This window comes from Zygosaccharomyces rouxii (genome assembly GCF_000026365.1).
Source record: "Zygosaccharomyces rouxii strain CBS732 chromosome B complete sequence".
NCBI classification, from domain to species: Eukaryota; Fungi; Ascomycota; class Saccharomycetes; order Saccharomycetales; family Saccharomycetaceae; genus Zygosaccharomyces; species Zygosaccharomyces rouxii.
The window spans coordinates 927325-940853 of record NC_012991.1 but is presented as its reverse complement, the minus strand read 5'-3'; the positions used below and the strand labels follow the sequence as shown (position 1 = coordinate 940853).

At 36.9% G+C, this 13529-nt stretch overlaps 5 protein-coding genes across 5 annotated transcripts; 2 read left to right on the top strand and 3 right to left on the bottom strand.

Moving 5' to 3' along the window:
* Positions 1 to 63: 63 nt before the first annotated feature.
* Positions 64 to 750, bottom strand: ADK2 (adenylate kinase ADK2; the record flags this gene model as incomplete). The annotated part of the gene is made up of 1 exon (XM_002495411.1): positions 64 to 750. One exon carries the CDS (start codon positions 748 to 750, stop codon positions 64 to 66), a length of 687 nt encoding a protein of 228 aa, XP_002495456.1.
* A 732-nt stretch (positions 751 to 1482) lies between these two features.
* MSH6 (mismatch repair ATPase MSH6) lies at positions 1483 to 5115 on the top strand (the record flags this gene model as incomplete). The annotated part of the gene is made up of 1 exon (XM_002495410.1): positions 1483 to 5115. The coding sequence occupies one exon, from the start codon at positions 1483 to 1485 to the stop codon at positions 5113 to 5115; it is 3633 nt and encodes a 1210-aa protein (XP_002495455.1).
* Positions 5116 to 5409: 294 nt separating this feature from the next.
* Positions 5410 to 8013, bottom strand: ZYRO0B11770g (uncharacterized protein; the record flags this gene model as incomplete). Its single annotated transcript, XM_002495409.1, has 1 exon — positions 5410 to 8013. One exon carries the CDS (start codon positions 8011 to 8013, stop codon positions 5410 to 5412), a length of 2604 nt encoding a protein of 867 aa, XP_002495454.1.
* Positions 8014 to 8780: 767 nt separating this feature from the next.
* Positions 8781 to 10400, top strand: CCA1 (tRNA adenylyltransferase; the record flags this gene model as incomplete). The annotated part of the gene is made up of 1 exon (XM_002495408.1): positions 8781 to 10400. One exon carries the CDS (start codon positions 8781 to 8783, stop codon positions 10398 to 10400), a length of 1620 nt encoding a protein of 539 aa, XP_002495453.1.
* A 426-nt stretch (positions 10401 to 10826) lies between these two features.
* BCK2 (Bck2p) lies at positions 10827 to 13202 on the bottom strand (the record flags this gene model as incomplete). Its single annotated transcript, XM_002495407.1, has 1 exon — positions 10827 to 13202. One exon carries the CDS (start codon positions 13200 to 13202, stop codon positions 10827 to 10829), a length of 2376 nt encoding a protein of 791 aa, XP_002495452.1.
* Positions 13203 to 13529: the final 327 nt, after the last annotated feature.

The following is a 13529-nucleotide window of genomic DNA, read 5'->3' as shown; positions in this document are numbered from 1 at the left end:
ATCGAGCTTAAAACAAACTTGACTAAAAAAGAAATATGTATAAGAATATGCGTTATATGACGCCTAATGAGCTCCAAACTTACGTTTAACCAAATCGTAAAGTTTGGGGAAGATTATATCTGAGGTTTCACCAGAGACAGTTTCCAAAATACCTTTATTTGCGTAGTATTCTTTCAATGGTGCAAGAGTCGATTTGTACTGTTGTAGGCGTTTACCAAACACTTCAGCAGTATCATCAGATCTCTTTGTTAGGGATTCACCGGTAACATCATCTTTTCCCGGAACCTTGGGTGGGTTGTACTGTAAATTATAGACTCTGCCACTGGGCACATGAACGAACCTGTTTTCGATTCTCTCGAGGATAACACTCTCTGGAACGTCTAATTCCACCACCAAGTTTAATTCAGCCTTGTAATTCTGTAAATCGTTATTCAAGATTTCAGCTTGAATAGAGGTTCTGGGGAATCCATCTAACAACCAGGTTGCATCTGGTGATAACCATCCTGATTGCTTCAAGTTTGTAACAACTAGTTTTGCCATCAAATCATCTGGTAGCAGTTTACCTTGAGAGATGTAACTGGATGCAATCGATCCGATTTCACTTTTATTCTTAACCTCTTGGCGTAGAAGATCGCCCGATGATATGGAATGCAATTGAGGTATCTTCTTCAGTAGTCTTGAAGTTTGAGTACCTTTACCAGAGCCTGGTGCTCCTAACAGTAACAGTCTTAGAGGCTTAACCAAAGACATTGCGTATTGTACTACCACTTTGGCTAGTATAGTTGTCTTTACCTCGCTAACTCTTCTTCAAACGTATAGCTGAGAATACCGTGAACGTGACCCATGTGCAAGAAAACTGGAACCATCAACCTGGGTTCTTCGGTTCATTCGAGGGTGATTAATCTTATTTATAAGTACAGTAGTTCCTTATATCGCACTAGGTGTCAGTGTGTCGTTGTGTCCGTGCGACAGAATTGAGCTTCGAGATGAGCAGACTCTTAACTTATACACTTCAAAATTTGCATTAGCTCATGAACCAAAAATTAATTCAAAGCAATATATGGCAATTCAAACATTTTATTCTCAAAATATGGCATTTTTAATTTCTAATATTCAAAGTGTCGCAGTATTCATCACCAGAAACATATTCATTTTTACACAGTTTTTCCTCGAACAAAAAAATAATAAAAAGTTTCAAAAAATTCTAGATGACAATCCAGGTTAGATAGCTGCCCTTTTGGAACTTTTGTATTAATATTTTCTTGCACTGAATATTATTTTACTCTATTTTTTTTATTTTATTTTATTTTATTTTACTTTATTTCATTTGGCGCGACTGACGCGACGCGTTAAAATTTCAGCTCATCACGACTGAGAGAGTATAAAGGACCTTAAATATTCTTATATTCAAGTCTGAAATTGAATAATAAGACTTTTGCTCAAAGAATAATACCAATCCAGGGGACCTGTTATCGGTAAACAATGACATCAACGACTCCAAAGGGTCCTGGCTCGTCTCAAAAGAAGATGAAGCAAACTACATTGCTTTCATTCTTTTCAAAACAACCTTCAACACCAAGTCCAACTGCTCAAAAGACGAAAAGTGCTAAAGCTGCTGGATCAACCGACCATCAATCACCAAATGTTAGTGAATCAATCAAGAAAAGTTCAAGTAATAAACTGTTGTTCGTAGGCCAAGAAGAGGAAGATTCTTTGGTCACAGCTAATGAACCTGCAACTAGTAAAAATAATAATAAAACAGAAGCAACTAATAATTTGACCCCAGGACCATCTCGAGAGACTAATGAATCTACCGAAGGTTCAAGTCACATTATCAATGATGATGATCAGGAAACTGAAACTCCCTTTAAGAGGCGAAGAAAGAATGTAAGCTATACGGAAGATGATGATGAGGAAGAAGATAATGAGGAAAATCCAAAAGGAAGAAAAAGATCTAAAGTTCTATCAGATGATGAAGATACTTATGTTCCTAAGGATCAAAGTGAAGAAGAGTCTGATTTCATTGACGATGGTATCGAGGAGAACAATGATAACGATAATAATGACGATGACGATGACGATGATGAAATATTAAGCTTAGCAAAGAAACCCAAGGCAAAAGTGGAGGTTAAAAGGGCACCAACTCGCCTACCTCCCAAGAAACCGCCTGTTAAATCTTCATCTCCACCAAAGCATTCAGCTTTTAACAAACAGAACGAAGAGAGGTATCAATGGCTCGTGGATGTGCGTGATGCTCAACGTAGGCCTAAGGATGATCCAGAATATGATCCACGTACCTTATATATTCCATCGTCAGCATGGTCTAAATTTACACCATTTGAAAAACAATATTGGGAAATCAAATCATCGATGTGGGATTGTATCGTATTCTTTAAAAAGGGTAAATTCTTCGAACTATATGAAAAGGATGCAGCATTAGCCAATAACTTATTTGATTGGAGAATAGCCGGAGGCGGTAGGGCTAACATGCAATTGGCAGGAATTCCGGAGATGTCATTTGACTATTGGGCTTCTCAGTTTATTCAATACGGTTATAAAGTGGCCAAAGTCGATCAGCGTGAATCGATGTTAGCTAAAGAGATGAGAGAAGGTTCTAAAGGTATCGTTCAAAGAGAATTACAATGTGTTCTCACCTCAGGTACTCTAACAGATGGTAACATGCTACAGTCGGATTTAGCCACCTACTGTCTGGCGGTTAGAGAAGAATCGGGTAATTATTATGATTTGGAAAATGGCCAAGATTTAACAGAGACCGCGGGTAAGAGAATTTTTGGTGTAGCATTCATTGATACATCTACTGGTGAAATAGAGTTGATCGAATTTGACGATGATAACGAATGCACAAAATTGGATACTATCATGTCCCAATTAACTCCCAAGGAAGTAATCATGGAAAAGAGTAATCTAAGCAATTTAGCTCACAAAATTGTCAAATATAACGCCGCACCTAATGCCATTTTTAACTACGTGAAACCTTTGGAAGAATTTTACGATTTCGAAAGAACTTTTGATGAATTGACCTCTTCTGAACATAAATACTTCCCTGACATGAACCATTGGCCTCTAGTACTTAAGACTTATTATGAAAAGGGTAAGAAAATTGGTTTTAGCGCTTTCGGTGGCTTACTGCACTATTTGAAATGGTTAAAGCTCGATGAAAGTCTAATTTCCATTGGAAATATAAGAGAGTATAATCCAATTAAGTCCCAAAACTCCTTAGTTCTCGATGGTGTTACACTACAAAACCTAGAAATCTTTACGAATTCATTCGACGGTACAGATAAGGGTACTTTGTTCAAATTGTTTAACAAGGCTCTTACCCCTATGGGTAAAAGAATGATGAAGAGATGGTTAATGCATCCTTTGTTACACAGGAGTGACATAGAAAAGAGGCTAGATACAGTGGATTGTCTTCTTTCAGATACCGATTTAAGAGACTTATTGGAAACAGCACTTTCGAAACTGCCAGATTTGGAAAGGTTAGTGGCAAGAGTGCATTCCGGTAGCTTAAATGTGATGAATTTCGATAAAGTAATCCAAGGATTTGAAGTCATAACCAAGTTAATTAGAGAATTAACCAATTACGAATTGAGGGGCAGTTTGGCGACTTATGTGAGCAGCGTACCTAGTTCAATGTTTGAAGATGTAGACAATTGGTCCAACGCCTTTGATCGGACCAAGGCAGTTACTGAAGGTATATTAATACCACATAGAGGGGTAGAACCTGAATTTGACGAATCGTTAGATAAAATTAAGGAATTGGAAAATGAATTGGATGATTTGCTCCGTACTTATAAGAAGCAATTCAAATGCTCTAGCGTTCAATACAAGGATTCTGGTAAAGAGATATATCTTATTGAGGTGCCTATTTCAGCAACCAAACACGTACCTTCAGACTGGATGCAAATGGGTGCCAACAAAAATTTCAAGAGATATTATTCAGATGAAGTGAAACAATTAGCTAGATCCGTAGCGGAAGCTCGTGAGCTTCATAAAGCTCTCGAGGAAGACTTAAAAAATAGACTTTGTCGAAAGTTTGACACACGCTATGAAAGCAGCTGGTTACCCACAATTCATGCAATTTCTAACATCGATTGTCTGCTAGCTTTGGTGAGAACCTCTGAGTCCTTAGGATTCCCATCATGCAGACCAGAAGTGGTAGATGAAAAAGATCTCGAGACTGGTATTGCACAAAATGGGTTCGTAAAATTCAAATCATTGAGACATCCATGCTTTAACCTAGGTACAACTAACCCTAAGGAATTTATTCCCAACGATGTAGAGTTGGGTAAGAACTTCCCTCAGATTGGTCTCTTAACGGGTGCTAACGCTGCAGGTAAATCTACAATTCTTAGAATGACATGTATTGCAGTGATCATGGCACAGATGGGGTGTTATGTTCCATGTGAGTCTGCCGTCATGACTCCAATGGATAAAATTATGACAAGATTAGGTGCTAATGACAATATCATGCAGGGGAAATCTACCTTCTTTGTGGAATTATCAGAAACTAAGAAGATCATGGATTTAGCTACTAATAGATCATTACTCGTTTTAGATGAATTGGGACGTGGTGGTTCATCAAGTGATGGATTTGCCATAGCGGAGGCCGTATTACATCATGCTGCCACTCATACTCAGAGTTTAGGTTTCTTCGCAACTCATTATGCTACTTTAGGTCACAGCTTTGAGAATCATTCAATGATACGTCCGCTAAGAATGGGAATTTTAGTTGATGAAAATACAAGGAAGGTGACCTTCCTTTACAAATTAGAGGAAGGACAAAGTGAAGGCTCATTTGGTATGCATGTTGCTTCAATGTGTGGTATACCGAAGGAAGTTGTGGATAACGCGCAGGTAGCCGCTGACACTTTAGAGCATACATCTAAATTAATTAAGGAACGTAAATTGGCTCATGAAGAAATGAAAGGATTGATTCCTCTTGGTTTACAGAGTGATTTTGCACGTCTAGCGTTTGGTGGTGGATTAAATAACGACAGATTGAGTACAGGTGAAAATGTTCTAGTCTACGATTCAAACATCAAACGGAACGTACTCAATATAATCTTTGGCATAGTTGACAAATTGGATTAAGTAAAGAAATAATTAATATGGGAACGTATCAGTAAGTTCCGGTAACAGTTTTTGTTTTGCTCTGTTTTGTTTTTTTATAAAAAACATGTATACATTCTTACATTTGTATTAAATACCATTATAAGGAAATAAACAAAATAAACTAAAGACAGGAGAACGTCCTCGATCTTGGCTAGCACTCTAAAACTTTTTTTTTTTTTTCTTTAAATTTTTTCCTTTGGATATTATATCCTTTATACAATATTCTTGACATCTTCCAATTAAAAACAAAAGTTATAACAACCCGATGTCAGTTTATTCTACTATGGTCCCTGATTGTTCCACGTGTCCTTGGTTTTGATTTCTAGATGAAAGATCGTCATTTTCCTGCGTGCAAGGAATCTTTTTGTTCAGATGTTGTAAGACATGATCTCTTCTCTTGAACTTCTTACCACACTTAGGACATGAATAAGGTTTTTCACCTGAATGTACCGACTTCTTATGCCTTGTTAAATGATGACCAGACGAGAATTGCCTTTTACATTCCTGACAGACATAAACTTTCCCATTCTCCGAAATCATAATTTCGTTCGTAGAGAATTTCGGTTGTTGAGCCGCCGCAGCCGCTAGAGCAGCTGAAGATTCTCCACTACTACTTGCAGGCACGCTGGTGCTATTGTTACCTCTACTTGTAGGTGCCGTTGCGGTCGCCGTCGTGGACATAGCAGATGAAGTACTCGGTAATGGCCTCCCTGGTGAAAAGCCACTACTTTTAATTGGAGATGACGGCGACTGAAATTCTAAATTCCTTGAAGGCAGCGTTGTATTAGAAGGATAACCTGATGGATGGCTTTCTAACTTGACTCTTTTAGTTTGAAGGGGATCTGGTGATAGTGATTCACCTGCCCTCCCATTGCTCCTATTGATGTTAGCCGTATGCACTTGATTTAAAGTGGAACTAACACTCGAAGAATAAGTTAACGGATTGTTTGCCGCCAGTGGGGATCTGTGATCATTAACTAACGAAACCGGACTTCTTGATGATTCCCTAGAGATATTCAACGTAACAATATTCGGTGATTTCAATTTTTTGATAAACGGTAAATTGGAAGTTGTTGGTGAGAGTGGAGCTGGCGGTACTTGCTGAGTTGAGTTCCTCCCCTGGGATTGAGTTGAATAGTAAGATAATGGATTGTGATTATAGGATGGCTTAGGTGAAACGATAAATGAATTATGGGTATTTTCGTTTTCATTAAGGGTATTAGAATTAGAACCATTCTGATTATGATGAGTTGCTATAGTTTGAGAATTTGCATGTTCGATGGGGGAATTCAACGATGGCAATGTTAACCTTGGCGATGATGCTCCACTGTTCGCCATTGAGGCAAGACTTAGAGCTAACATATTATCATCATTATCATCTAATAAAGCCGATGGCGGATTAGATGAAGGGACTGCCGCCATGTTTAGACCATGTGCATTTTCATTATTTCCAGAAGGAGTTCTACCATTTGGTGAATCGACAATACCTGTAGGGGCAATCCTTTTCCTAAATTTTAGAGTTGGATCCTCTAAAGTTGGTTCCACTATATTAGAAAGATCCATCATTCTTGATAATAATGGCGATGAAATTCGACTTATAGTTTGGTTCATATTGAAATATTGACCGGGGTTTGGAGTTGTACTTCTAATGGAACTAGATTGAGGTCTTGCACCCAATATCGGCGAGTTTTTATTTTCCTCCATCTGTTGCAATTCTTGTGAACTATGGTTTAACAACTCTCCAAAACTTTTCATCTTGTCATCAACTTCTTCATTGTTATTTTCTCTTTTCATATTCTCTATCTTCTTAGCCAATCTGTCCACATCAATACCAACTGAATCTTCCACACACATACATTTACCTGCTTTTTTACCAATGTCTAACCACTCTTCAGTTGCAAAATTAACCGATTCTGCTAAATTATAACCATAATTAAACCCTGCATGATAACCATAGGGAAATGTTATAATGAATTCCCTTTGACGATGAACAATTTTATTGCATCGTATCCCATTTTGTGCCAAAAGTTTTGGTGACGCTAAATACACTTTATGCCTTAGAAATTCAGGACATTTTTGAGAATCTAATGGGAATTGGTCTTTCATAAACCGATGGAATTTCTCATGATCCTCCTGTGGAATCGTATACCACTGTTTAGGAGCTCCGAAATGAATATAGTTAATAGAATAGAGATCTTGGTCTTCCAAATGCCAAGGATAAGAGGCCTTCCAAAGTCCCGCATAAAGATAAGAATTGTTAACACCTGGAACTTTCTCATCCATGTGATCTAATATATTTGGTAATTTGGAAACGTTCCAGACGTCTAAATCCTCGGGGAAAACACTGCCTAAAGTGTCCGCACCATACATTGGAGTGGTGAAATTAAGAGTTTTCCAGTAATAATTCTCCAAAGAGTTTAACCTTTCTTCATCATCAAATTGTTCTAATCCATCTCCATTGTGTTCCTCGCGGAAGTTTTCAAAATCTGATAGCTCGAAAGAATCGTGGTTCCTCAGCTTAACTTTTGAAGAGCTTAACTGTCTACCAGACGAATACTTGCCATTCTCAGGTAGACTATAGTCACGTGATAAGTCTTTCCACTGGATTATGTTATAAACCTTATTCTTTTCCACATTCTGTACCATAAATGTACCGTGGCTACCCGCTATATGTTGCTGAATAGGTCTCTTGATCTTAATCCGTCGTAACAACTCTGCATTTGGTGGATCATCCAACATGTCCAGCCATTCTTTCGGTGGTATAATTTTGACGATCCCTGATTGCATACCATACTTGTTGATGGACTTGACATAACCGTAGAAATCTGCAAATTGTTCGAAATTAGGTCGAAATACCGGTATCCCATCACTACTCATCTTTAACACAATAAAGAATAAGAGGGTCCTTGTACAACTTGATTAAAGTAGTAATATAATAGAAAAAAAAAATGATGAAGAAATGAAGGGAAGGGATCGGAAGGAATGTAACTATGAAAATTCTACCACAGCAGTACACAACGTCGATCAAACGTTTGAAAATCCTCTTGCAAATGGTATCCTTAGACAATATCTAGTTCCCTTCTTATTCTTTGGTATGCCTCTGATTGTTAGTGTAGATGCTAGTGTCCCCTTACTCTTCTTTTGTCATTTCTCCTTAAAAAATTTAGATGAGGGCGCACAATTAGGGCACACAATAATGGGATAGGGCACACTAGGGCACCAGAGGTTAAAAGACACTGTATTATTAATTATTTACCGCCAATATATTGAGAAAGCACTGGAGTATCCCACAATGGTCTTTTCTTTTGATTTTTGCTCTTACAAGGGTCATAAAATAATATATATCCTACTATCCTTCTTCTCAGAGCTATTTCTTAGCGGAAAAAGGGAATACCTTAAACACCAAATATATTTACAGCTTTAGAAAATAGTTTAGGAGGTTCTAAGAAATATTCTGCATCATTTCTGTAGCTTTGATTAAATATTTATTTGTGTCAGGTTAGTGTGACGCTAAAATTTCGGTCTTTCCAACATGGAAAAGTGAAAAACTAGCATCAACTAACTCATCGAGATGCGATGAGATAAGATGACGTAGAAATACTATTGGAAAGAAAGGATTAAACTGTTGGCTTTCTTCCCAGTTAATGAATTATTTATTATCTAATTGGGCAAAGAAAACTTTTGGTAGAATGACAATGGTAACAGTAACAGAAAATGATTTAAAGCTTGTTCTAAGTGATGCGGAAAAGAAAATCTGTGGATTTTTAAACGATTATGCAGCTTTTTATAATCAAAAGAACCCAACTTCTAAACCGTTGGAGCTAAGAATTACTGGTGGCTGGGTTAGAGACAAGCTGTTAGGATATGATTCTCACGATTTAGATATTGCCATTAATTTAATGACAGGTGAGCAATTCGCCATTCAATTGGGAGACTATTTAAGGGAAAACTATTCTAAATATAAGGTTACGCCCAACAATGTTCATAAGATTGATAAAAACCCTGAAAAATCCAAGCATTTAGAGACTGCGACTACAAAACTTTTTGGAATGGAGGTTGATTTTGTCAATTTAAGATCAGAAGAATATACGGAACAATCAAGAATTCCAATCGTTAAATTTGGCACGCCCGAAGAAGATGCATTAAGAAGGGATGCAACATTAAATGCACTTTTTTACAACATCAAACAGAATAAGGTGGAAGATTTTACAAGAAGGGGTATTGAAGATTTGAAAAGCGGGATCTTAAGAACTCCATTACCACCGAGACAAACTTTCCTGGATGATCCGTTGCGTGTATTAAGATTGATTAGATTTGCATCCAAATACAACTTTAAAATCGACGGTGAGGCTCTAAATGAAATGAATAATCGTGATATTAATATGGCTTTTGGTTCCAAGGTTTCAAAGGAAAGAATTGGTGTAGAAGTTGATAAAATTTTACGAGGACCAAATCCTTTATTGGGAATTTCTTTAATTCAACAAGCACATATTGATAATGTTGTTTTTGTGTGGAATAACGATCTAGGATTGGTAGAATTTAATAAAGAACATGGTGAAGATTGGAAGACAATTGATGGAATTTATCAAAGCGGTCGACTAAATCTTCATATTAAAGAACTGGTTACACGTTTACCTGACTTTATGAATAAATGGCCAGCTTTGCTATCACACTGGCAAAATGCAGCATCAAATTTTAAAAAATGTTTCCTATTGAGCAACGTATTATTACCATTTTCACAGCTACGGGTTATATGGACTACAAGGAAGAAGAATAATAATACCATGTCAATTACCGAAAGTATTTTGAAGGACGACTTGAAAATTGGTAAGAATGAATCAGCTCAAGTGGCAAAAATTGTCGATTCAAACAGACAATATGCAGAAATGGTTTCTGGATTTTATTCCCACAGAAATGAACCGGAATTTGGTAGATCATTCGTGGGTAATTTCTTGAGGGTTTACAAAGGTGATTGGGAAATTGCACATTTCACAGCTTTCTTTTTTCAACATTTACAAAATGAACCGATTGCTGATCAGTATGAATTTTTCCACAAATATATCTTTGAACAGAATTTACAAACTTGTCATGAATTAAAACCATTGATCAACGGTAAAGAAATGGCAAGTTCATTGGGATTAAAAGGTGGCCCATGGTTAGGTGAAATAAACGATAGAGCAATTACCTGGCAATTGGATAACCCTAACGGAACAAAAGAGCATTTATTAGAATATATAAAAGGTATTATCCATGAACATGTATAACTCAATGAAAATATACTTTTTTTTTTTTTTTTTTTATTTTATCATTTTATGTAACTCTTATAACTGTTTACAAGTGTGAATAAACGGATACATGTACAAAAATGCAAAGCAGGTAAAAAAAAAAGGAGAAGGGGGAAAGAATACATAACTATGTGAACTTCTTATTATTGTTTTTGGCTTTCCCTTTTTTTAATTTTATTTTAATCTTCATTTTTTTTTTCATTTTATTGTATTTTATTTTATTTCTTTAATAAATTGGTCAGAAGAACATTCGTGTGAAGAAACTAAGAACCAAGCAAAACAAACAAAACCGAGATTCGAACGGAATATTCATTTTCGCCATCAACTTTTTTTTTTCTCTCTATCAAACAGTCCTCCTGTTAATTCATATTATATTCATTAGCAGAAATGGTTAAAATCCAACACTTACAAATATGAAAAATCACCGAGTTCAGTACCGTAATATGGAAAATTGCTGGGTTTTTTAGAAGCACCATTCTCAGATGGCCGATCAAAAAAATCTTGAGGAATCCCCACAGATGTTTCCATATCTTCGACCGAAAAATTAGCTAAAGATTCCGGAGGGAACTTAAACTTTGTATTAACTGTAGATGAATGATTTTTCTGAAATTGTTTATCAGTAGGTTCGGAATTGAAATCATTAGATTGGGCATTACCATAGGCGTTATTCGAAGCCTGATTCGATTTATATTGAGTTTGAAGTTGAGGTTGAAGGTCACGGAAAAATGAATTAGAATTTTCAAAATCGAATTCCATATTCAGTTTGGACAATGGACCAGTAACGACATTATTATTATTGCCTTTTGCGTTTCTATTTGGTAAATCGGCTTTACCTTGTGGTATAGCCCCCAAATTAGTTGGAGACTTGCCCATTAATTTACCGTGATTATCAATCTTTAAATCTTTAGTGTTTAATATTGGATTAGCATGGTCTTGGAAAGTGTGATTACCTAAAACGCTACTGGTAGTGGTAGCAGATAAAGAATTAGTCATTAGGGAATCTACTTGACTACTGCTAGTACTACCGCCTTGAGCTAATTGCACGTAATCCATTGTTTCATTATTTGATGGTACGTGCATTCGATCATGATTAGTTGTTATGCGATTGGTATTTTTTAAGGCATTATCCTCTTCTTCTTCCTTTTCCTCTAATGTTGTTCTTGGAATGCCTTTCAATGCAGGGAAATTTTCAACTGGGGTTGGCATGTCAGAATCTTCGAGCAAAAGTTCCGTGGAATTATCTTTATAAAATACCGAAGAAGCATTATGAGACCCATATGATTCTAAATTGGTACCACTATTTGTGTTGTTAAAAGTACTATTACTAGCACTATTATTAAGTTGGCTCAATTCTAGGGCATTTGGTGTTGATGAGGCTGATGAAGCAGCCGTATAACCCGCAGGAAATGCGGGTGGTGTGACCAGTGAAGATGATGGAGTTGCCGAAGCATTACTGGTAACAGCAGATGGTGTGTAAATGCGATGAATATCACTCAACGAATCTTGCTTACGTTTATACCTTGCACTAGCGGCTGTCATGGGTTTACCTTTACCCGTTGATTGAGAATCTAAAAACACTTCTTGAGCAACAACACCTGAAGTACTTGATTCTGGTAAATCATGGAATGAATTTGTATCCCTTGAAATTCTCAAACCCAATGAACTTCTAGCAGACCTTGGTCTTGCAGGAGAAGCAGTTCTGACTGGAGAAAATTTATTGCCATAAGAAGAAATCGATGAAAATGATAAATTTCTTTGATTTCCAGGCATAACGGCATTCCCCAAATTTGAATATGATTGAGAATGAGGAAGTTGTGGATGCGATGGATTTTGTACCATTTGTTGTGGTTGTTGTAAACCTGCATTCAAAGAAGTTAGGGAAGACATGGACCCGCCAGTATTTGCCCTTTTCCTTGAAAACATTTTACTAAATGCTATTGATGCGTCATTCTCGTCAGTTGTCCTTGAACCCATTACAGTTGGGTCGGAAATGATAGATTGTTCATTAGTACTGTTACTATGAGAGTCATTACTAGCATTCTTAAGTGTATCACTATCGTTGCCTGTGGAGACAATGTTATCCGCCATATAGGGCTGAAAAATTCCTAATGATAAGGGATCGAATTGGGATGGCGGTTGTGAAGTAGGGACTATTTCGTCATCAGAATCACCCAAACTTCCATTCGCGGACTGACCATGATTACCAGTAACGATACGACGCGGTAAGCCGTTACCTTGGGGTAGTGAGGGGGCATACTTCAGCAATGAGCTATAAGATCGCTTAACAGATTGACTTGGACTACCATCTGGAGATTCATTTTTAGAATTTCCAAAAATTTTTAGCATACGACTCTTGGACGATTTCTTTTTTGGAGGGGGTTGTGAAAATTCATTCGGCGAATTATTATTATCAATATCAGACCCACCATCTTGAACAGTGTAATTAACAAAAACCATTTCACCTGGATTTTTCTTGCTACTTCGCTTTGATCTTGATCCGTTACTTTTTTTTGGCCTATTACAACTACCGCCATTAGCGCTATCATTTCTCTTTCGATCTTCTATCAAAACTTTCTTCGGAGAACTCATTACATTGATGTTGGGTGTCGTTGGAGTACTACCACCATTTGAATCCATTGAATTTGAATTTTGAGACGCGCTGGATGGTGATCTTCTGTAATAATGAGGAATCTTCCATTTGTTAACAGATTCAACAGTTGGTGACTTGGAACTACTTTGTAACCCAGAATTACTCCTCGGGCCTCGAGTTGCCTTGGTCATAGCGATTGGAGATCCACAAGGAATCGATGTAAATCAAAGTGAAAATAATGAAAATAACAAAAAAAAAGAAGAGCTCAACTTGATAATTCCAAAATAGCGATAGTAATAGTAAAAATAATTATAATCCAGCCAATTCCTTTGAATCTTTTAATCTTTAGACCCCGTCTTTCTCCAATTATAGACGCTCCTTTGAGACTCGAACCGTCGCTGGAAAGAGGATTCACCTTTTAAATAGATGTGAGAACTGACAACTAATTGTTCAGTAGAATCTCCTCCCACCTTTAGAATGACAATCAGATCCTCCTCTAAGCACTTCTATGTGTATAT